We start from the raw sequence: 24,565 nt of genomic DNA on the forward strand, positions 1-24,565 counted from the left end.
TAGACAGGAAAAGAGAGAGAACAGAAGTGTAACCGACTGTCAGATGTCCATTTGGTGCAAAATACCCCAAAAATTGAGGATGGCCCAAAAAGATAAATGGGTTCAGTTGAATTCCTGAATTTATAATTCTATTATTTTCTTCACCAGAAAATAAAAACAGAATACTAAGAACAAAAATGTAGTACTTATTACAAGTATTTTTAAGGATATACAAGGCAAGTATGAAATTTAGCAAAGCGATACGATATAAAATTAAACATTAACTATTGACTGGAATAATGAAAAGACTTTCTAAATGCAACAGGTAACCCCTTCTAATATGCAAACTGTTGTATACTACCCATTTTCTTTTGCTTATAACGTTTCAGTACTTTATAACTTGAACTGTTAATTATTAATTTTTACGTTCTATAAGGTGCTTGCTTGTGCCTGATTTTTTTTAAAGATGCTTAACTTCAGCCAAAATATGTTTTTTTTCCTTAGGAGGTTCAGACTTGACATTGTGAAACGTTTCTTTACTGAGAGGGTGGTCAAACACTGGAACAGGCTTCCTGGAGAGGTGGTCGATGTCCCACGCCGCTCAGAGTTTAAGAGGCATTTGACAATGCCCTTAATAACATGCTTTGACTTTTGGTCATCCCTGAAGTGGTCAGCCAGTTGGACTAGATGATGACTGCAGGACTGTTCCAACTGAAATTTCTATTCTATTCTATTCTATTCTATTCTATTCTATTCTATTCTATTCTATTCTATTCTATTCTATTCTATTCTATTCTATTCTATCCTATTTTTTAATGATTAACTTATGTTATTTGCTGACATTGAAATATTTCTGCTGTTACATTTTTTGCAATGGCCAAGCGTGCTTATTCTTTTACATAAGGACTTGAAATTTCATATGAGCTGTTAATGTCAGTAACAGACCTTATCAAAGTGTAGACAGATGCCCTGCACAGCATGTGACTATCCTTATCAGGACACCCTCTTCTTTATTTCTGTAACACCCAGATTCATTCAGTGTATACCTTCCATATTCTTTAGCACATCAAGCAGGGTCCTACACATAAAAGACACCTTCATGATCCCAGTGTGATCCATTCATAAAGCAGCATCTTTCTGCTTTCTGTGGTTAAGTTGTATGCAGTATGCAGAAAGAAGGAGCTGAATAAAGGGTTTAGCTCATACATCCCTCTTTATTCTGACTTTGGGATACTTCACTTTGCAGCTCTAATAACCACCTTCTGAAATAATTTTGTGTAAGACAGCTTTACCTACTGACGCAGTACATCTGGAGTCTGATTCAAAGTTAACCTTCCCTTGGCGTAGGTATTGTCACCGGTAGCAACTGAATACCAGGCAGGTATAGGACAGTGCTGTATGAGAATGGTGCTGGTACAAAAGACTGCAGATCGGGCTTTCACACACTGCTCTCTGCAGTATTTTTGGTGTGTTCACAGTTTTGAATGCTTGCTTATTGTGGCTACCACTAGATAACAGGCAATGCCTGAGAATGAATGAAAGCTCAAAGTTTCCAGTAAGTATTGCTGAGCAGATTGTAGTGATAACATGCAAACAAGTGCAAAGCAGTAGGAAACTTTCAGTCCTCTTCAATGATAAAACTCTGTAGTGCAATCATGTATGGGATCTATAATTAAGCTTACTTGCATTTTAGAGCTGGAAGGGCAATGTTCCTAAAACACACACAAGTTAATCATTTCTTCATCTAGAACAACCCCTACTTTCCTACCTCAGGGCAAATTCCTACAGAAGAGAGATCAGCCTGCCAATTTAAGACAGATTTTAATTTGACTCTCCACACACATTGTTGGATGTAACTGTTGCAGATCTGTCCAGAGAAAGAGATACATGATTGTTTGCTGAGTTTTAGACACTGAACATGCCTGCATTGCCAGTCCAGGATTTATGAGATAAAATTGACTCTTTTTTCATACATAAGAAATCAGATCTCTTGGTCATAAGATGATATTAAAATGTATGACTAGGTCCCACTTTCTGCAATTTGTTCCTCTTTCTTATCCGTACTGATTAAAATTTCAGGTTCCAGAGCATAATTCCTTTGATCGTGTCAGCTTCTATTTCTTGTGAACAGGCAAGTGATATTTCTCTCTCTTTCCTCTTTCATCCACTATCTACGGACTCATTTCATGCTTAGTGGTGTTGGTCATGTCAGCATTCTTAAGCCTACCAAAAATATGGTATCAGTTGCCAAGCTGGAGCTTGCTCACTATGGAGCACACTCCACTCTGAAGATATATTTTCAGAAATAGTGTTATTTAATGTTTGTTCTAATCTTGCTGCCTCATAACTTCATTTCTCAGGAAGTCCCATGTTGCGAGAAAAGGCAGTCACCCCTCAGTTACCATGTCATTACTCATTAATTTATAGAACTTTATCAATTCTCCACTCACTCATCTTCTCTCCAAGTTGCAAAGCACCATTCACTCAATTTTTTTCGTCTTACAAATATTGCTCCCTTCCCCTGGTTGACTTTGCAGCTCTTCTCTCTGTTTTCTAACTCTACCCTATCCTTGGGAAATGGGGGATAGGGAGGTACCAGAACTCCAATATTTCAGATATGTAAATGCAAAATGGTGTGACGTTTCCTGTGTTTTCACAACACCAGAGAATGGTTGAGGTTGGAAGGCACGTCTCAAAATCATTTAGTCCAACCTCTCTGCTAAAGCAGGGTCAAATATATCCAATTGCCCAGGACTGTGTGTGGTTGTGTTTTGAATATCTCCACACATGAAGGCTCTGCACCCTCCCTGGGCAACTTGTGCCAGCGCTCAGCCCTGCTCACAGTAGAATGTGCTTTCTTGTGTTCAGACTGATTTTAATATTTTTTTAATTTCTGCTCATTACCTCTTGTCCTGTCAGTGGGCATCACTGAGAAGAGTCTGGCTCCATCATCTTTAGTCCCTTCAGCTATTTATACACACAGATAAGATCTCCCTGAGCCTTCTCCAGGCTGTCAGCCCCTCCTTGTATGAAAGATGCTCCAGTCTCTTAATTATCATTGTGGCCCTGCATTGGGCTCACTCTACATCTTTCTTGTACTGGGGAGCCCAGAACAGGACCCACCACTCCAGATGTATCTCATCAGGTCTGCGTAGAGAAGAAAACTCACCTCACTTGATTTGCTGGCAACACTGTGCCTAACGTACTTCATGAAGCTGTAGACCTTCTTTGCTGCTACAGCGCATTGTGGGCTCATGTTCATTTTGTTTTCCATGGGGAAACCAAGGTTCTTTCCTGCAGAGCTGCTTTCCAGCCAATAAACCCTCAGCATGTACTGGAACTGAGCATTATACCTGCCCAAATACAGGACTTTGCATTTCCTCTTACTGAGTTCCTCTCTGCCCTACTCTCCAGCCTGGTGAGGTCCCACTGAACAGCTGCACAACTATCTGGTGTACCAGCCACTCCTCCCAGTCTTTTATCATCTATGAATTTGCTAAGAGTGCACTTTGTCCCAGCCTCCAGGTCATTAATGAAGATTTCAATCTGTGTTGGCCACAGTATCAACCCCTACAGTACACCACTAGTTGCCAGCCTCCAACTGGACTTCATGCCATGGACCAAAATACCTTGGCCCTGGTAGTTCAGCCAGTTTTCAAACCACCTCAACTCTTATCTAACCTGTACTTTGTCAACTTGTCTATGAGGGTATTGTGGGAGACTATGCCAAAGGCCTTACTAAATTCAAAGTAAACAGTATCCAATGCTTTCCCGCCATCCACCAAGATAGTCATCTTGTTGCGGTATGCTATCAGGTTGGCTGAGCATGATTTCATCTATTTGGAAATGGTTTCCAGGCTTAGTTTCTCCGTCACCTTCCCAGGGATTTAGGGTAAGGCTGATCAGCCTGTAATTCCCTGATCGTCCTTCTTCCCTTTTTTGATGACAGAAGTGATGCTTGCTTTCTTTCAGTTCTCAGGAATGTCTCCCACCTGCCAGCTCCAACAGCATTCATGGATGTACTCTGTGAGGCCCAATGGATTTATGCATGTCCAGTTTGTTAAAGTGCTCACTAACCTGGTCCATCTCTGCTAAAGGTGAGTTTTCTTTGCTCCAGACTTCTTTTTTGGTCTCAGGGGTCTGGGATTTCTAAAGGCTGGTCTTGCTAGTAAAGGCTGAAGCAAAGAAGATATTGACTACCTCAGCACTTTCTGCGTCATTTGTCACCAGCTCCCCTGCTTGATTCAGCAGCAGACCCATGTTTCCTTTAGTCTTCCTTTTAGTGTTTATGTGCATGTAGATCCTTTTTTGCTGCCCTTCACATCCCTTAACAGAGTCAGCTCCGGGTTGGCCTTGACTTTTCTAACCATGTCCCTGAAAGATTTGAAAGCATCTTTATACTGCTAGGTCAGCAGCTCCTGCTTCCACCTTTTGGACACTTCCTTTTCATTTCTGATTTCAGTTAGATGCTCCTTGCTCATCCAGCTCATCCATAGGAGGATGCATAGGAGCATGAGTTTTAAGGGCATGGTTTTAAGAATACCAGGGACCCTTGAGGGTTAATCCCCTAAGCTTTGCCCATGTGTGGAAGATGGGCCCAAAAAGTACAGTAGAGATCTTTACACATGCACTTTGCAGCACATTACACAACGGAACCAGGTTCTGTCAGAACAGGCTGCACTGACTCAAGTTGGCTAAGCTGATTTGTCATGGAGTGATGGGACCCACCATTTTCTATAAATGGGTCATTGTTCCCTTTATCCCACTGATCAACGCACACTGAAATCACTTCTTGTTAATGCTAAAAATTAAGGGATCATCATTGTAAAAACAGATATAATCTCTGCTATTTCCCAGGGCTCTTTCTGGAGTCTATTACCAAGATTATGAGGAAGTAAAATAACATTAAATGAAAGTTACTCACAGTCTATTGATTGTTTAGGTTCTAAGTGAAGGAAAAAATACACTGAGACAATTTGCTTTGCTGAACTATGTGGTGATCAAAGACCCATTTTACACCGCTGATGAAATAATAGGAAGGGGAACAAAAAGAGAGGAAGGAAGCTGATGAAAGTTGGTAAGGGTGCTAGGGGTTGCAGCTGGCAAATGAACCTACCTCTGAGAGCTGCTGTCATGGGTGGAGGAGTTGGCAAAGGGCCAAGGGCTGTTTGCGCAGTTTGATCCAAAGTGCAAAATGAAGTCAAAAGGGCTTCTTTTGATTTACTTGCTTTACTTGCATTGCCCTCATCCTCTGGGTATCTTGTTAAGAGTTTTCTCTGCTGGCAGTCAAAATGACAAGCCCTGACTGCTAATTTTCGACTCACCCTCACTCTTTGCTTTCCCGTTCCTGTGTGAAGTTGCAATATTAGGATGGATCTTGTTTTCTCAGGACAGACATGCCGATGCTGCACTGTGTGTGAGTCCCAAAGAGGGGGCACGGGGTGACAATGCTCTGTCCTTGCCCTCATGGGAGTAATGACCTGGAGGACGTGGGCAATTTAATCAATTACACTCCTGCAGGTAGGCAAAAAAAGACCTGGGGGAGAACAGATCCCATGGCTCACAGGAGGCTTTTCAATTCATGGACTGCGATCATCAACATTTGAAAAAATCAAACCAGGTAATTAAAGCTGGCTTTCAGAAAGCAGAACCTGAGGCAGGTGGTTGGGCCAGTGTCTGCCTTCACAGGGAGGAGATGGAAGTTGTCCAGGCCCTACATCCCTCAAGTGCCAAATCTGATGTTTCTTTCAGCAGCAGCAAAAATAGCTTGACAGCACATCAGTTTTATGCAAGCAGTCTGTTTGACCCAGTTGTGGTTTTTTATCCCCCAGGACCTCAGCCCTACATTTGGTTTCAAAAGTAGTAAAAGGAGTAATTTTGCTTGACTTCAAGAGTTCCTCAGTGTCTTAAAAGGAAGTAGAGGCTGGTGGAGGGGACAATTACTTAAGGTACCAAAATACCTGGTAGGAAGAAATGGTCAGTGAAAATGAGATGTTGTCACTTGAGAATTAGACTTTGTTTTAGATGTTGTCTCAGAATCAGAATAATGATGTCAGAAGGTATTTTAGATACCTTTTCTTTGCATGTTGTCTCCCCATACCCCTTTCCCCCAGAGAATGTTCTGTCACAAGAGGTCTGCGGTCCAGTGTGTTTTACCTCTATGAAGAGCGGACAGGGACAAATTTGGCTCCGTCACACTCAAGACACGTGCTCTGGAAGGAAAGGCAAGATGTGTGTTCTGGAAAGAAAATGTGTTTTTAATTCAAATGGGGACATGTGGGAGTTGCCATGTCCTGGGGAACCAGAGACTTTTGGATCTCTGTCTTCATTTGTTTATTTCACTGCCTTCTGCGATGCTTACTGTGGAAACAGTGAGTGATTTCAGCTTTCCATTAACTATCACCTATGATCTAGTTTAGTATTTTAGTTCTGTGTTGCTTGTTATTTTAGTTCCAGGAATTAGTGCATCCCTGGAGGAACTTGATCAAAGCAGGGGCTAGACAGTTAACAGAGTACTGTATGTGTGTCAGACAGTTGTGCTGGGGTTTCCAAAAGTCACTGAGATTTGAATAGGTCTTCCTGGGACATGCAATGGATAAGCCAGTGAAAAAACCCAACCCAAGAAAAGTAAATAGCCAGATCAAAGCTGGTATCACACCTGCCTGGAGTCTCTGATGTTGTGATAAAGCTGACGAAGGTCTCTTTTGACAAACAGTACTGTTGGGTTAAAAAGGACAGTGAACATGTTAAGGAAGGCTCTGAGAGGAATTAAAATAAGCCTAAACAGAAATCATGGCAGAACTTCTAGGTATATTCCCAGCCACAAGCCAGCTGTCTACCTAGTACCATGTGTGGCAGACAAACTTCCAGTCTCCTTTCTTGGGAAACTGGAGGCAAAAAATAGTCTAGGGGATGAGGTCTCCAGAAGGCAGGTTGGTGTGCGTGCCCAGGCCACTTTGGATGCAGCATGACTGAGTCATTCATCTGCCCAAGCATGCCCCTACATGGGAAGAAAGTTCCAGTATTTTTTCTGACGCACAGAAGAAGCTTGAGACCAGTTAGGAAACAGCAATAAGAATTGAGGTCTACCATTTCTATTTTTACCTGTTGATTTCTTGGAGCAGCTATTCAGTGTGATGCTTAATGAAGGGAGAGACTGGATTTGAAGGGAGTTATTGTACTCACCTGTTTCACATGTCCCTGGAAAAGTAAATGGTAAGCCTTTTCCAGAATGTGAAGGGAGCAGCCAGCGTGCACAGAGAAGCCCTTTGTCACTCAGGGCTGTCTTCCTGAGCTCTTGCTGGACAAGAGCAACAGGCTAGGGTCACACCGACTTTTCAGTTCAGATTAGGACTGTCCTTGTGAAGTGAATCTCCCAAACATTCCATGCTTTTGTTCACACAGTGGAGCATTGTGTTCCTCTTGCATGATCCTACCCCTGAAGATGTGCTCCAGGAGGGTGTCTAGCAGCCTAACAGGCATTCAGCCCATGGAGCTGGACTGGTGCTAGGCTAGGGAAGACTCCCCATTGTCCCCATGCACACTGTGTGGCTCCTGAATCCTCAGCACCAACTGCTTCACCCCACTGCTTCACTGCTACTGCTTGCTGCACTACTATGCTGTCCTAGCCTAAGCCCAGCTTACTGCAGACCTACAGATAATAGGTCTTTTAAAACATGATAATTGTGATTATTATCAGACTTTAAGTTCTGTTGTTTCTAAAATATGTTTCATCTCAGACAAATTACTGTTCTGTTTTCCACTTTCTGTGTATAATTTTAGGTATATGGATATATAAGATATAGGTAGTGTGTATATATATATATATATATAAATGTTAAGTATATGGATATATTTGGAAGCTATAACAGCATATATGTATCCAGGTAACACAGGAGGAAATTCATCCTAGTGCTACCTCTTGTGTAATAGCCTCCCCACCCCTAGAAGCTCAGCTCCCTCTGTCACAAAAAGGCCCACAACTTCTGCCTCTGATTTAGGAACAGAAGTAGCTCAAGACAGCTGAGATGCATCAGGCATGTGGAGTGGCAGTATAAACATCTGCTAGCAGGAACAACTCCTGATTTGTAAGTAGGGAAGCAGGTTGTTTGTACTTCTCTTACTCTCCGGTCACTGGGCACTTTGAGGTCACAGTCTTCATTCATGGTATGATGTGGCCACAGCTCTGTGCAGCTACCTCAGCCTCATTTGGATCAGGGCTACGGTCACCCCTGATTAATTCAGCTGTGGAAAGATGAAGCGAAGTGCTGACAAAAGAGATACTCATATTCTGAGAATTTAATTTTATATTCTTTAACATAGTATGTAGAAGGTGTACATTCCAAAGTCCTGCATGTCTGATTTTTTTATAGCTAGAGATATGTCAATTTCATATTTCCTGTAGTCATTTCCTCCAGTTCCCTCTAGCCTCTGGTATAAAGTGATGAAATAGTAAAATCCAGAGATTACGATTACTCATCTCTTCACAGTCTGTTGTGTCATTCCAACCATGAGACTCATCTTTCAAGCATGTTCAATCATCTTCACACTGGGCAACCTGATGGCTTCTCAGTCACAATCTCCTGGTAAGTTCAAATCCACAGATAATCATTTAAGAAATTTATATATTAGCTAGCAATATTTCTGTACGTACTTTATCACTTGTGGTACAATAGTCGGGTGTTTTGTCTTGGGTTTTTTTTGTGAAAAGAATCAATGAAAAATAAATTGATATCCATCAGAGATGAAAGTGGATTCTTAAAAAAACCCAACAATAATGATGATAATACCAGATTTCTATGAACATTTTCTAATTAAAAATCAAGGCAGAACTTGCAAAGTTTGTATCTGTTCTTTAAGCAGGACTATTTATTGACTAAGGCATAGTTTATGACAGAGTAGACTGCAACCAAAAAAGACTAGCCTTCACGTTGAACAGAGATGGATAAACCAGATTCCAGGTAAGGCTTCAGTGCTTAGTATTCGGGAAGAATGGACACAGTAGGAAAATATCCAGCAATATCTTGTGCTTGAGAAAGCGTCAAGGTAAGAATACTACTAAACAACAAAATTAATAAAGACATTAAAGACTAGTGATTTGGTTACTTAAATATAAGAACATCTCAATTTCCTGTGTTTGTCTGCAATGCCATTACTTATAGCTTGCCAAAGATAACTGGGTTCTTACAGAAAGCAGACATAAACCCAAACACATAGACTGATAAGCTAATCTTCACTTTTGTTAATTTATCACAAGTTGCCTGTCATTCATTTTATGAGGAGAAATAAATACTTTAAAGTTATGCTCTCTCCTTATCAACCCATAAATCAGCTCTCTGTTCTGCAGTACACACAGTAAGTTCCATTTTCAGCAATGCAGCACCATCTGATTCTCCAGTGTTAATTTCTCCTGTGAGTCATGGGATTTCCTGTGAGGGGACATGATTCTTCCCTGTCCTGAGATGACAACTACCTATAGCCGTGCTGTACTGGTAGCATGAATTTCTGAAATAAAAGTTGAAAATTACAGTTCTGGTGCTTATTTGATGCAAAGTGTTGTGATGCCTAACAATGGTTGGCAATCTTCTCAAAAAAACCCGACTCAGTTTGACGCGTTATAAGAATGATGCTATAAGGATTATGACTTGCTGCAAAATGTTTATAAAAAAACTCCCTCTTGCTCTCTTGTTCCTTTTCTTCAAAAGGTGTTTTCTGTTCAGACTCTGTCCTGTGCATTCAGTTCAGCAGTGTTCTGCACAAGGAGTTGTACTTTTGCTTACATGTGTTCCTATTAATGAAAGGAAACTGTTCTTATAGATCAGTAGTATTAAGGGTAACTAAAGACTGTAGTCTCAGATCTAGGTCTCACTTTCCAGTAGTTTCTATACAGTGTGCTGCAATATGTGGAAGTTCAACATGTGGTTACTTATCAGGTTTCATCAGTGTGTGTGAGGAAATCAAAAGTGGTTTTTCTTCTTTATTATGTTTCAATGAGGTTGCAGCTGTTCCAGTACATGCATGTTCCATTCTGTTATCTTTGCAGATTGTCATTCTGCATGTCCTTTTTCTCTTTTTTGATCTGTTCCATGACTTTCAGCCTTTTTACTATGTTCCCCTTCAATAGTATTTTTTCTTGGTAATAAACTTTGAAAAGTGGCTTGGAGGTGGAATGTACTTACTCATATTCTTGCTCATGGTTGAGTCTGCAAAATTTATTGCTCAAGGAAATTTCTTTTTTTTCCCCTCTAAAAGTACATTTTCTGCGCACCATAGCGGTATTTTCCACGCTTCTCTGTCCTGATAAGAGCTAGGTGCCCAGCAGTGCCTGTGCCTGTGAGGTTAAAGACTTTCATGGAGCCCTAACAGTCCCTGTCTGGTTTTACTGAACATGTAGACTTGCATAATTCTCTCTGAAGCTTGTGCTCTAGGGTGCCGCTATGTGTCCTACAGCACTGCAACATACTGCATACCTAGCTAGACCAGAACGTCATCCTCAGACTGCCACCCATCTTTAGCCCAGGGCCTGCTAATTCACAATATTTTTGACCTTTCCATCTACCCATTATCATAGTACAAAGAATAATGATAAATGTGTTGCTTTGGTCTATTGTGTGCCTTTAGGATCATAAATAGAAGAATGGTTTGGACAATAAGAGTTACTGTGGAAAAGCTAGCATATTAACTGAGAGTGATCCATGGTGTTACAGGTGGATTCATAAAAATTCCATCATAAAGAAAGGAAAAGAAATTATCCCCTCTATTCTCTTTCTCTCTATCTCTTTCCATTAACAAAATATATGAATGATTCTGCCCTCAGAAGCATAGGTGTATAGGTGCTTCAAGAAAAAAAAAAAAAAGAACAAACAGGAAATTAAACACCTTTTCAGCCAAATGCAAAGGAAAGATCATCAGAAGGAAACACCATATTTCAGATAACCTCTACATATTCTCAGAGGATTTGATGTCAATTTAATCCAAACTTTAAAAACCTCACTTAGGGTATGCATCTTTGTTTTCATGTTGAAATGTGAATTATGGAACATATACACGCTACAATTTGAAAAGATGCATGTAAATATTTACTGAACATATACACAAAACTAAAAATCATGAAATGAGAAAGCACAGTAGAAAATTGCCCTGACTAGAGTTCTAGAAACACAGTCTTTAATAATATAAGATTCGTAAAGCCTTTGCTGTCCTACATAGCTAGTTACTTATGTTAAGACTGATTTGTTAGGAAGCTCTTAAAAACTAGAGCACAGGAAAGGATATGTATATATCACCAGGCAGTTTATTACAATTTCTGCTCCATTTCTATTAAACATTTCTATTTATTGTTAAACTATTTAATGACATATTCCCTTCCATTTTAGTACATAAATAATAGCAGTTGCTGGAGTTTATATTTAAATGTTAAAATCCCAGAGTTTCAATTCATAATATGCAGATTTTTTACAGAAACAGGTTTTGATCCTAGATTTATATGTGTTGTTAAGTTGATGCGCTCTAAGTAATCCTGCTGAAGTCAAGTGGACTACTCAGAGTGTGCAAAGTTAAATCCATCAATAAATCACTGCAGGACTGGAGCCAAACTGATATTCTTCTCTGTCATCCAAAAAAAAATGTGTTGCCAAACCCCAGATTTAGTGTGCAACTCCGAGTTGCAGCCTCTAATAAGTAGTATAGAGCTATCATAACTGAAAAGAAAGAATAATGAGTTTTGTCCAAGGTTCAGAATGAATTGGTGACTTTTGTTGCCTTCTAACAGGCCAGTCAGACCAGACCCTCTGGTTTTACTAGTGTCTACCCCTTAGTATGTGGAAATCCTTTGTGGTTCCTCTGGTTTCCTTATTATCGATCTCTAGAGCCAACTACACCTCGACTCACCCACTGTGAGTTTGAAGAGTTTGGACACCCCATTAAAGGAACTTCATGGGATTCAGGGTTTTGATGCTGGTGTTCTTTTCGTGTTGAAATTGAGGGAAAATGTGGCACCCTGAAAAAGGATTTAAAGAGTTGGCCTGTACAGAGAGGGTACGGTGGGTTACTATTTTACCAAAATCTTTATCTTTATTTCTCTGCTGGCAGTGTCAGGGTTGTGGGATACATAGTCACAGGTTCAAGAAGCTTCCCAAGCACACATCACCTATTCAATCCAAATATTGGGACCATAGTTTTTCTCTGGTGTATAAAATATTTTGTATGAGCGAATACTGTGTTTTGCCAACTTAGGTTATGCTCTTTTTTTACCTCTTCTTCCATTTTTTCTGTACCTGTATCACCCTTGTAACCAAACTGACTGAACACCTCAGAGTGATTAAAGACATTTTTCATAGCAAATTCTACAAGATCCCCCAAAACCTTTTATTATTTGACATCTGCAAGCACCTACTTTTCACCTGTAAAGTTACTTCTTTGCTTTACAGTTCCTTTCAGACTTCAGATACTGGCAGCTCCATGGCACCGAGCAACCTGAGACCAGTCTCATATATAAATCAATCTGTACCATTTACTTAAGACTAGAAATCAATGCAAGATTGTCAATCAACCTCACAGCTGGAGAGCAATGGGGTTAATGCTGGGTGTTGGCCCCACCCTCCAAATGGTGGAAACATCACTGCTGTGTTTTTCAGTGGCGCAACCCAGGTGCCCAAGTCCAGGTGAGGGTTTTGAGCTGGCATCCGTTGTCTGGTAAGGGTCCTGGCACAGCCTGGATTAGTTGGCTATGCCCCAGATAGGGCTCTCAGGTACCCACTCTCTGTTACGTCCTGCTGGTGAGACTGCATGCCTCTCTGCTTTGCATGCCTCTCTGCTTAGCACATAGCCTATTTGAAATCTTTGTGTCCACTGTAGGAAGATGTGTGTGCACAGCTCTCTGCAGAGTTGTTAAGCCACCTTCTGAGATTAAACTGAAGAATTTTGTTCATGTTTGACTTAAAAATTGATTCAAAAGCATGCCCTACAAACAGCATTTTTTCATTATGCCAAGCTATTTTGCATATAGAAACACCATAATAAATTAATTTTGAAATGAATTATCCCTGAAAACATGTGATTAAGAAAGCAAGTACTCTTCCTGGTTTTATTTTCATAATTGAAACATGGACATTAGCAGTTCTTTCTCAAAGAGAAACTATCTGCAATCAGACTAATTATCAAAAAATGGAAAGTACGTATTTTGTTGCTTCTAAAAAGAATTGAAATGATTCGTTCTATTCTCATACAAATGATCTCAGGACAGTACAGTATTCTTCATTCACTACCATTTATATTCTTTTTCATAATGTTAATTTTATGTAATTATACACTCAAATATACATGAAATATATGTTTAACTATATCAAAAATCTAAGTTCAAGTAGTCACAGTTGCAGTAAGCGTAACACTAGATACTGCACAGCACAACCATGCTAGAATTTAGTCCATAAAAATTAAAATGTATTAGTACAATTGCAGATCAAGAATCCACTGTTAGGCGCTTTGCCATTGTATTTCTTAGAGGCTTTAGTTAAGACAAGATCATCTCTTAGACTTGCTGAGGGGACTTTCAAAGGGCTTGAGGAGTTAGGAAACCAGGGCTAGGTAGTCTCTTGTAACAGAGATAGTACTGGCTGGATAAATTCCATTTTATTATAGCTTTTGTGGTTTTGAAATCCTATTTTTGCTTCAGGGTGTAATAGTACTGACTTCTTTATTCTTCAGAAAAACACATGAGATTTTCAGTTTGAGAAAACAATACAGAACAAGCCTGCAGGCATTAGTTATGAGATGGAGGAGTTAGTTTCAAGTCCTTCTCTTGAGTAAGAGCAGAATATTTTTTACCAGAACTCCATGAATCACGTAGCAGGGAGACCTGCAACTACATCTACCCAGTGTCTCTTGGATTTCTGTCATAACTGTCTCTTGAATGATTTTGACAAAACAGCATGTTACAACACAATTACACCTATACAAAAATGTTTTGACTAACTAATTACAGAAGTCATGAATGCCTAGACACAGAGATATCAGCATGAAAATAGGCAAAATGATTCCTTGAACCCCCATGCTTTTCTCACATTCTTAGTGTTGATTATGGAGCAAAAGATAGCAAACATAAGAATAGTAAGGCCTGATTCCCATGAACATTCAGGTTCACTTTATGTGATAAAAAGCTCATAAGAAATGTTTTTAAAGTTTTCTACTTTAATCCCCGTCAGAAGTACAGAGTGGCATAAAATGTAGACAGCAATCAAAGCTAAAATGTAGACAGCAATCAAAGCTAAAATCCTCTATTCTCCTGCTAGGCAGGAATATTCTGGCAGAAGTTTTTAGTTGTAGTCACTCTGTGTCTGGAGACAGCAGTCTGCAAATTTTATCCTCAAGTGCTTTATTGCTGATATTCAAGATACATTTTCTTCCTCTTTGCTCGTTCAAGTAAATATCATATCTTATAGAATGCAGAACCAATAATTTGTCCTTCTCCTTGGTACAGAATGGATTTCTAATGCTTCTGCCTTCTTAATTTCTCCATTTTTCATTGTCAATTTATCTTCAGCGTATGATTGTGGAATCCTGATGGACGCAGAATTAAAATACCAGCGTCCCTAGCAAGATCTATAACAAGGAAGAGGTCAGGAGAGGAAATAATGCAGTCAGAGGACATTAACTGATCCTGCTTGTCTGTAAGGTGGAATTGGCCAGAACCACATATATCAAATACGCAGTACACCTACTTGTGCTGATCTGCTCTGGGTTCCTATGGGTCTTGACCTCTGGTGTTAGCCCCTTGTTTCTTACAGTAAACATTTGTCGGTTTACACACTGGTTCTATGAGGCATTAGTTCCCAAATAGTTTTCCTTAGCAGGAAAACCTTAGCAGGTAGTGTGAGGGAAAGTTAGACTCAGTGTATAGGCCCTACGCATTGCATACATGTGAAGCAGTGTATACCTTTTTGGCCCAGGGACCGTGGGGTGCTCTCTGGTGTTGCTGTGCATGTGTTCATTTTGCTGTTTTGAAATTCTAATTTCAGCCTCTCTAGGTTATTTTACTCTGTTTCCTTGCATTTTAGATATTCTTTTTTCTTCTTATTTTATGATCATCTGAGTGTATTGCATACGTGTCTTTGAAATACTGATTGTCTACCAATGTCAAGGGATGTTTTTCATATTCACTGCTGAAATCATATTCTCTGCCAATATCCTGGGCAGGCTGGAAAGATGCCATCAGCACCACAATAATCAATTTCAATAATGAGAAGATGCAGGTCACATGGGCAGCAAGAGAACTGTTTCCCAGCGAGAATGTGTCATTTTCTTATACGTGAGTATTGACAATGCCTATTCTTCCCTTCTTAAAGGATTTATTTTGGGAGGCTGAATTATCCATGTCCATTTGAGTGTTCTGTGAACTGTACCTGGAAATGCTTTTAACATTTGTTAATCATCCAGTATGAAACCTGTTTATATTCACAACCTGCTACAGAAGCTTACAAATCAATAGGCCTCCCAAAGTCAGTCACAACAGACATTATATGAAAGATTTGCCCTTCTTCTGCCATTCTGCTAAATGCTAATTACACGAATGAAAGTGTTTTTCCACATATGTGTGCATATTTTCCTTATTAACTGGTGTCATTAATGACTAGCAGAAATTTAATGTTTTGGTTAGACAGTCATAGCACTTGATCTTCCCTTTTCTTTCTGGGTGGTATATGTGAAAGAACTTTTAGCAGTAGAATGTTGCAAACAGGTTCATGAAAATATCTGCTTGAGCAAGTCATTCTCTTATTAGAAAACAACAACATCGAAACCTGATAATTTCAGACTGTGTCAAAACCCAGGGCTGGAAAGTCAGTGAGGTTTGCGTAATTAATTCCCTCACACCTCTGAAATTTGCTGCTTCAAGAAATTCTATCCGCAGACTTCCATTGGTAGGAGTATTTAAAAAAGAACAACAACTGAAAAAAGAAATAGTAACAAAAAGGAATTAATTTGTGTTAACTGATAAGAGTGTTCCGCTCACCAACATAATTTCATTTATAGATTTGATGAAGGCAAGCACAAAGTTTGGAAGCCATGTCCCACTTATTTACTGGATCAACATTATAATTCTGGATGTCTTTTTAAGACAGAAGGACCCACCCTTGCCATCTCTATCAGGAACAGCAATGGAAGTGAAGAGCTTTTTTTTAAAAGACTAAAATCTGATTTTTATAGTGAGTATATAAAATCACAACTGCTTTGGTAGTCCTAATGTCTTCACTGATTCTCTAGTTGTCCTTAATTTGAGAAGAAAACAGTTATATTAGTGCATAAAATGTTATTAGTATTTGTGCCAAAACCAAACTATAGTTATTTCTTGTTAATTTTCATCCCTTGCTATCATCAGTAGTTGCACAGGCCTGTGTGCAGCTGCAGCTAAATGGGATCACATGGGACAGTCCGATTTGTCCCAAAACACAGCTTCAAAGTTAGAATGACAATACTAAAGTATATGGGTGTGCTTAGTCTAGTGCAGGCCTGCTCAGTATTCATTTCAGGAAAATGAATAAAAGTTGATAGTTTCTTGTCTTAGTTCTGGCTGTATGATCTTTCTCATGTTTTCTACCTTCCATTCTTTTACCATCTTCCATGGGATGTGAGGCAGCAAACTACTTTTTATCAAAACGGCTGTCATAAAACCATCATCAGATGTCAATAGAAATTACTTGAATTGCTCTGGTACAGTCTGACAGCATAAAAGAGACATCCTCCAACTAGTAAAGAGACAGCGTTCCTGTTTTTATTAATTCCCTCTTGCGCCCAAATGCATATTTCACATCTCGTGTGAGATTAGTTTTTAAAAATCTTATGGAATTTAAAGTGGAGGGACTTTTTCTGATAAAAACCATGCAGAAAATATACAACACAGAATTATCTGAAAAAAACCCCATATCTCAAATATATTATTAGCATTTATTAATACTGTTTTAGCAAAAGGAATTAAACAAAAAACTGTCAAGACATCTAACTTTGAGAATACTTTTATATCTCATACCAATATATGGTAAATTTTGGAAAGCTGCAGCCTGATCCTCGAAATTTGGCTCTTAAACACCCACTGATAGTAAAATGAATTTCAAAAGGGTTAGGTAACAAAGCACAAATATAAAGTATCAGACTTAAGTCTTTAAATTAGGAAGGCAGAATTTTCGTAATACGAAAAGGCAACTAGAAGGACTGAGAAATCAGGTAACCCTCTTCTCACCCCTTTATTTCTCACTGCTGAAGACTAACCAGCCACATAGATCAATCCACTGCGTGCTCTTCAAACCATCTGGAAACGGCGAGGGGTAGATTCAGCTGTGCACAGCTAGGCACCCAGTGCTTTTTGCAGATGTCTTACCATATCCCACAGAGCTCCAGCAGCTACACAAGTTTGTCTTGTAGGTTTTCTGGTATGGAATTTGTCAGTCCCTTTCCAATGAAGAAGCCTCGTTCTCTTGATTGCAGGGAGTATGAAGAGACTCGAGTCCTCCCTTAAGTTCTTGCAACAGGTTCCTGGCATGAGATAGTATCTACCTTTGAATGTAGCACCTCAAATGTTGAGCGCTGTCATGGTGTCAAGCTCAGTTTTTTATGTTTAGTAGGGAGGCCAGCTGTAAAAATGCATCCTCCAAGAAGAAAGTCCACCTTCTTCACTTGCTACTCAGAGAAACATTGAGACAAGGAAGGAATAACAATAATTTTAACTGCAAAGTACTTCTTTTAAGAGATTATATCATAATTTGTTTCTTCTGTTCTTAGTAAAGCCCAATCGCCCAGAAAATGTGACCTTCTTATGGAAAGAGGACACTGTTACTGTAAGCTGTAATAAACCAGAGCGAGCTGTGAAGTGCTTGAAACTTGAGCTTCAATACAAAAGCAAGTTTGACAAAGACTGGCAAGTGAGTTGGACATTACATTTTAAATGAACGTTGGAAGGAACTGGAAGTAGCATCTCCATATAATGTAAAATAGAGTTGTTTTCAAACTGTTCTCCCATTCTGTATTTTCAACTACAGCTTGTAGCAGAAAACAGTTAGATTTTTAGGATTCTGGATCCCTGCCATGCCAGAAATAATTTAATTTTTGAGTTATATCTAGTTGCCACCCAAAAAGTAGAGAACAATCTAAGGGAAAAACCATACATTCAGAACAGAGGGGTTTTGGATGAGAAAAGAGGAAAGCAGAGTAAAGTTAAAAGAAGAGAGAAAAAGGGAGAATGAAAGAAAAGAGATGACACAGGATTTTTATTTATTCTAAAGTTAGCTGTTAAGTATTTCTAAATATTATTTCATTGACTTAAACCTTTCCAGTCTCAACTTGTCAATATTTTGTGGATTGAAATGTCTGTACATATTGTAAATATGCAACTGTAACATAGCGCACTAATGGTTGTTATAACCTTCAACTCAATATCAGACAACAAGAAATGGCTATGAATAGTGAAGAGTCAGTCAAGAAACAGAATTCCTCAAAACTCAGAGAAGTTAAAATGCAGTTCTGAGGTTTTGTGTTGGCCTATCCCTTGTCCTAATTGTGACCATGACAGAGAGTAGCATTCTGAAGCACTGTCTTGAAAACCAGAATTAATGATTATACACCTTCCTTCTCAGTCCAGAACTTCTAAGTGTTGCAGTGTTGGAGAGCAAGGCTTTGATCCAAGAAAATGCTATTCTTTCCGGGTCAGACTGAAGAGGCTAGTACCCTACTGCAATGTAGTTAATTACAGCAGTGACTGGGAAGCAGAAACATTTTGGATGAATGGCACATTATTAGGTAACAGCTGTGCTATATTAATATATTGTCTAAGTACAAATGGGGAAGGGGTGACTGCAAAAAAGGCTGGGATTATGCAGCAAACTATTGTTGCACTGTTGTGCTCCGTCTTCTGTTATCAAAGAAAGTGCATGTGGATCTCTAATTTCTCATGTTTAATTCCTGCCCTGATGGCCCATAACACTATCAATTTATGCCATAATCAGCAAAGTTAAGTGTGTCCTTATTATTTGTGTTACACTAGTGTCTAGGGTCCACCAATGACGATGATGTCATGCATGGTGTGTGCATGTGTGTGTCTGTCCGCATGTGATATGTGGACATCGAACCCGAACACTAAGAAAATCCTTGATGCTCCATTTTTGAAGGTAGTTTGCTTTGAAAGTACATCCAATTGAACTACAGGACCAGAGATCATAACAGTCTGATGGTCATATGTGCTGGATTGATCAAAACAGGGAGGATGGTGGAAGGGATTAAATCGAAGCAAAGTCAGTATCAACACTGCTTTCCCGCCAGAAAGACACATTTAACTGAGTGCGATTGACCATCTTTAATGGAAACAGTATTTCTACTGGCTATCAAAACCAAAAAACAGATTTGCTGTAGTAAATACTGTACACCATCCCAGGACATTCATATCATATTATATCAGCTGAGCACAAAATGCCTAGGCTTTATCAGAACTACGAGACACCCAGGTGTGCAGTGTACGCAGATCTGAGTTATCTAAAATGCAATGGGCTATTAGCTCACCTAAAGAAAATCTGTATACACAAAGCTGGGATGAAATCCTGGAGCACAGGTACATGTAGCCTGTGCACTAGTAGTAGCCGCAGTGCTGACCTCCAGAGAAGCCTCCTCCACCATGCAAACTGTGAGCCTGCAAGCATGTCCTCAGGTGTGGCTGGCAAATGCCCTTAAGGAAACACAGAGGACAACATCTCCCTGTGCACCTCTGAGAGGTGAGCACATAACAGCCCTATGTGGACCATTTGACCAGAGGCTGCCAGCAGGAAAGCACAGAGGAGGCAGACTAATGGTTTCGTTGCCCTGGGTCCCCCTGGATCAGGAGTGACATTGGCACAGCCCCTTCACTGGGGCAAGCATTTCACTTCAGGACTTTAATGACTTATTATTGACTCCAGATCTAATATCAGAAGGAGGCACAAACAAAGCTGTGCTCAAGACGTTTCATAGACTCTGGACACCTTACTTGGGGGTCACAACTTTTTTGTGGCTTTCTGGCAAGCTGAACAAAGCAGGCAGGTGGAACAGAATGGACAGCTGCTCTTATAAGAATAACCAGTTTAGTTTTTAGAGTATTTATGTGGAGAGCAGAAGGTCAGTAGCAGGAGGCAGAGTTTTGAGGCAGAATTACAAAAGCTGGAGGAAAAACACTTGAGGATGCCAAAAAGTGAACAAATGCATTAGTTTTATACACCTCTGTGTTAGATGATATCCTACCACTAATTACTTTCTAGGAATCAGCACTTGCGGTTCCCTAGCTTTTTGTTTGCTGAGATGGGGGAGATGTGTGTTTGTTTTATCCTCAGAAATATGACACTGAGGCTATATGTAAAATTGCACTTGCAGCTTTAGCGATTGTAAGTAGCTGTAAGGAATATAGATCTCAGCAAACAGTTGCTGTATCACTGTCAATGCAATGTGACAAAGATGAGAAGAAATACTTAATTCATTCATGATGCCTCTATTTTTTGCCTGTAAGCCTGTTCCTTTGTCCTGTACCGGGTCAATTTAGAGAAATAAAAGTATAATTTTCTTTTGTTTGGGGAATGATGGTTTTTCTTTTCAGTTTCAATTCAACAGTTGAACTTGTCTTATTTGTTCTTAAAAACTTTTCGGGGTTTCTTTGTTTTTTAGAAAAATCAATGATCTAGTGTGATTAGGAATGTTAACAGTTAAAGAAAAAGAATTTTTTTTCACATACTTTTATTTCTGTTTATTCCTAGATTCATGTGATGATGGTATAAAATCTCAGTCAAACACTGTAATTGTTTTAAGTTGTTTGCTGGCAGTACTTCTAATGATTTTTATCCTCTTGATTCTTCTGTGTAAATGGCAGAGGTAAATTTAATTTTATTACTATTACTACTAAATAACCATGTCATGAAAATAGAGCTATCATTCAGGATCAATCTCTTAGCACTCAAAATTCTTATCTGATGAATGAAGTAATGAGGATGTAGCTTAATTACTATTTGAGGGATGATGCATCCTGATCTTCCAAACACCAAAGCCTTTAATTTTCAAAACCAGAACAATTCTGGTAAAAGACATTATTTCAGGATAAAATTCTGTCTTCTCCACTTAATTTCTTCTCCTTTTTAGAAATCTAGTTAAACCCTGAGAAGCCATATTTTTTGGTTATTTCTTCTGAACTGACATTCTTTTCTGCAACTTTCATCTGACTCAATGTCTGTTTGCAGTAAGTTGTGCATTCAACTTTAATAAAACTATATCAATATTTGGATTTGCAGTTGAATGATTCTGTTAATGTTTAGAATCTACAATTTAAAAAAACCCAAATGATTGAACAACAAAAACACCCTGCAAAAGCCCCAAATTTTGGCTTCTTTTTTTTTTTTAAAAAAAAAGCACCAAAAATGAAATATTCCAGAAATTGAGCTGAAAGTATATGGAACTCTGATAACCTTTATAGATCATAAGTTAATTTTTTCCTTTATACTTTTATGTTTCAAGTTTATATTCATGTTCACTAAGTCAGCCAATACAGCTGGATGCTGCACCATCTTCCTTGTCTAAAGCTCTGACTACTGCATGGAGCAGAATGGCACTTGCCAACTAGCTGGAAGTTTGTATAAAATCCAGATTTTACCAGGATGGTGTTGGTTGAAAATCCAGCAGAAAACTCACTCTTAGCCTGATGGAATTATCATACTCTTATAACTGTTTTTGACTTTAGAACACATTTAAAAGAAATCAAACCTAGAGTACTGTCATGTAAAATATATTTGTGGCTACAGAACTGTGCTGAAGTAGATTTTTGAATGAATGACTACACTATAACAAAACATTAATTTGTATTTTTCTTTCAGGCTTCAAAAGTCAGTAATGCCTGCTATACCAGATCCAAAATACATATTTGCTGATCTCTTCAATGATCATAATGGAAACTTACAGGTAAACAGTCCCTTCCTAGCAAGGCTGAGAACTCTACAGTGTTGAGAATAATTTGAAAGTAGCTACTGATACTTGCTTTCCACAGACATTGCCACAAGTGCTCTCTGACCCAAGAGAAAAGCCCTTCCCCTTGTGCAACATCACACAAGAGGATCCACAGAGCAAACACCAGAGCTCATACAATCAGTGTAGTGCTACTTTGGCACTGTGAAAAGACAGTTGCTATAGGAAGAGACAGACAAATTGCTGGAGAAAAATTTAAGAGTTTCCAGAGGCACAGTATCCAGTGAGATGCCATTGTGGTGTTTGCACCCATTCCTGCACATGATAGCTCAGGGAACTTGCTTCAACCTGATCTTGTCCTTTAGGTCTGTGAAGTGCTGTGAGACTTAGTACTGAGCCAGTGAAGGCACTCATGTCTTTGGAGGCATCAGTCACAGTAGGAAGCATCCTTTTTTAGCTGCAGAGGTGTACGGTCACTAAACCTTTAGAAATGAAATGGCTGTCACATGAATAGACAACAGCTTTTGCTTTTGTTTTCTTACTGCTGCTTGAGTGCATGACATTACATATGTGATGTATTTTTTTTAATTAATTGGGCTGTCTTTAAATACATTACTACTAAGTTTCCCCTGAGTGGAGGTAGGGCAAATATTTACATTTTCAAACCCAATGACAATATCAAAGAGTAGTAATAGTGTTTCAGTGACAAACTGAAAACTTTCTATATATAAGATAGCTTTAAACTGAAACCAAAGAAGAAAGATATAAATGCAAACTAATACTGAAGGTTTAATACAGAAATGCTATGTTGTGTAAATCTCCATGTAAACTCAGTCTCAATTTAGATTAAGTCAGAGCTTGGGTCAAAGACTGCATGAGTCTGTTAAGGAGGCAACACCAGGTATTTTACACATCCAAGGTTTTCTAAAGGCCCTGATTGAATACGAGGGTGTATTTAATGTGGTCTTGATAATAAGTAGGAGTTTGTATGCATTTGGGGAATCCTGTTTGCCTTTCTGCCATCCTGCCTTTCTTCCATCCTGCTTGCCTACATTACTTCCTTTTCATCTTCTCCACTGTGGCTTATCCTGGAAAGACACCATTACTAAAGGAGAATCAGTATCTGTACAGCCAGGTTTCTTTTGATTGATATCTCAGTCCCTGCCAACATTAACACTTCCATTCTCCTAGGAATGGATGGACAAAACTGATCATGCAATGGTACAAACCAAGTTAGAATATGAAGATCCAGAGTGCATCACTGAGGCTGAAAGCCAGCAAGAAGACGAGAAAAATAGTGATGAACAAGGGCCTCAAGAAAAAATCCTCAGTTTTTCAAAAGCGACTGAAAATAATGACCCCAAAGCAGCTCAGATTGCCTGCCTGATGCCAAGATCCAACACTATAGCTTCTTTTGCTGGCTTCCAGATTGTAATGAATGATGACATGTATGTGATGTTATAAAATTTCTATAATGCAGAAGGTGTGAGGAAATTACATTAAAGATCTGGATGAGTTTAGGAGGGTGGCTGAATAGAAAAGTTTGTCATGAGTAGACTTACATCAAGAAAGACACTAGGCTGTGTTATCTGGTTCCAGGACTGTTCTTTCCTAGCACTTATGACCACTTGAGCAGGCTCAGTGTTTGAAATAAACACCTGCTAATTTATAGAGTTAGGATTTGTTGTTTTAGTTGGGGTTTATCTCTAAGACTAAACTGAGCTCCATTTTCCTGCTATGGACAAGAGAGAACAAGAGCTCCTCCATAATACATGTTCACAGAGCCAAGACTTGGTCCTTGTACTCCTTATGGAGTATGTAGAGCAGTGCAAATTACACTGTTATTCTTCCCAAATGAAGAGAGAAAAGGAAGGGAAGTTTCCACTAACGGTCTTTGTCTCACGAAGACCAGACCATATACTGCTCATTTTCACAGGGATAGGATACTGCTTTGCAAGCCCTCCTTGGACTAGAAGTGCTTGCTTTTGTAAGCTGCTTCTCCCATTGTGAAACTTTGTGCTGTATGGCATGCATCAAAGCTTTTATAAAGAGAAAGAATAAGCCTATGCCTAAGAGCAGAAGAGTGAGGATGTACAGTATTGAGTCATGGTTTATCCTGCAAGTAGTGCTGTGTAGGCAGCGTTCTCCAGAACAGTGGGGCTTCATGGGCTTCCTCTGAGGTCAGGTCCTCAGTGTCTTTGTATGACTAAGAGGCTTCTTCTACACAGGTGAGGTTCATTTTGAACAATATTTATCTGAGTTGCATGTACTTCAAACTGTTTTTCAGTGTAATCAGCAGCTGTAGACCCAAATTAGGACTTTTTATTTGTATTACATATACCAGCCTCTTGTTATCAAACTATGTTCTAAAGTTTTCTAAACACACCATCTTTTAAAATATGTTTCATTTTAAATTTAAAATGCAATATAATATGCAATTAAACCTCAGGAAAAAAATCTTTACTATTCTGAGTTTCCTTGTATCATTTAAGTTACATGTTATTTGAAAGCAAATTTTGTAAAGAAGTTACTATGGGTAAGGTCTTGTAAGAATATACTGTGATTGTATCTTGAATGAGAGCTGGTTATTTACTTGGATATCAGTCAATCATTAAATGACTTTACCAGTTGACTA

The 24,565-nt window shown here is 39.1% G+C and overlaps 1 protein-coding gene and 1 long non-coding RNA gene across 5 annotated transcripts in view; one reads left to right on the forward strand and one right to left on the reverse strand.

Annotated features, from left to right (window-relative positions):
* The window catches only part of LOC135310425 (uncharacterized), a 27,791-nt gene extending 22,399 nt beyond the window's left edge, over nt 1-5,392 (reverse strand). The window contains exon 1 of the long non-coding RNA XR_010370465.1: nt 5,096-5,392. This is a non-coding gene — a long non-coding RNA (uncharacterized LOC135310425). The remainder of the gene's footprint in view (nt 1-5,095) is intronic.
* On the forward strand, nt 3,607-24,565 carry CRLF2 (cytokine receptor like factor 2). 4 transcript variants are annotated; one of them, XM_064437731.1, is made up of 10 exons: nt 3,607-3,871; nt 3,952-4,076; nt 8,469-8,564; nt 15,172-15,283; nt 16,006-16,178; nt 17,749-17,888; nt 18,600-18,762; nt 20,736-20,850; nt 21,843-21,927; nt 23,122-24,565. In XM_064437731.1, exons 2-10 carry the CDS (start codon nt 4,016-4,018, stop codon nt 23,392-23,394), a joined length of 1,218 nt encoding a protein of 405 aa, XP_064293801.1. In that variant the 5' UTR covers nt 3,607-3,871; nt 3,952-4,015; the 3' UTR covers nt 23,395-24,565. The 4 variants fall into 4 exon arrangements, with proteins under 4 accessions (XP_064293801.1, XP_064293826.1, XP_009510194.1 ...); XM_064437756.1 differs by lacking the exons at nt 3,607-3,871; nt 3,952-4,076 and adding an exon at nt 5,491-5,599; XM_009511899.2 differs by lacking the exons at nt 3,607-3,871; nt 3,952-4,076 and adding an exon at nt 7,973-8,066.

This window comes from Phalacrocorax carbo, chromosome 1 (genome assembly GCF_963921805.1).
Source record: "Phalacrocorax carbo chromosome 1, bPhaCar2.1, whole genome shotgun sequence".
NCBI lineage: Eukaryota > Metazoa > Chordata > Aves > Suliformes > Phalacrocoracidae > Phalacrocorax > Phalacrocorax carbo.

Excerpts from the sequence above, each read along its gene's own strand:
- CRLF2 (XM_064437731.1), top strand. The coding sequence starts at position 4,016 with ATGGATTTATGCATGTCCAGTTTGTTAAAGTGCTCACTAACCTGGTCC. Across the intron at positions 4,077-8,468 it reads CTGGTCCATCTCTGCTAAAG|TCTGTTGTGTCATTCCAACC; the intron begins GTGAGTTTTCTT and ends ATCTCTTCACAG. Across the intron at positions 18,763-20,735 it reads GATGAATGGCACATTATTAG|ATTCATGTGATGATGGTATA; the intron begins GTAACAGCTGTG and ends GTTTATTCCTAG.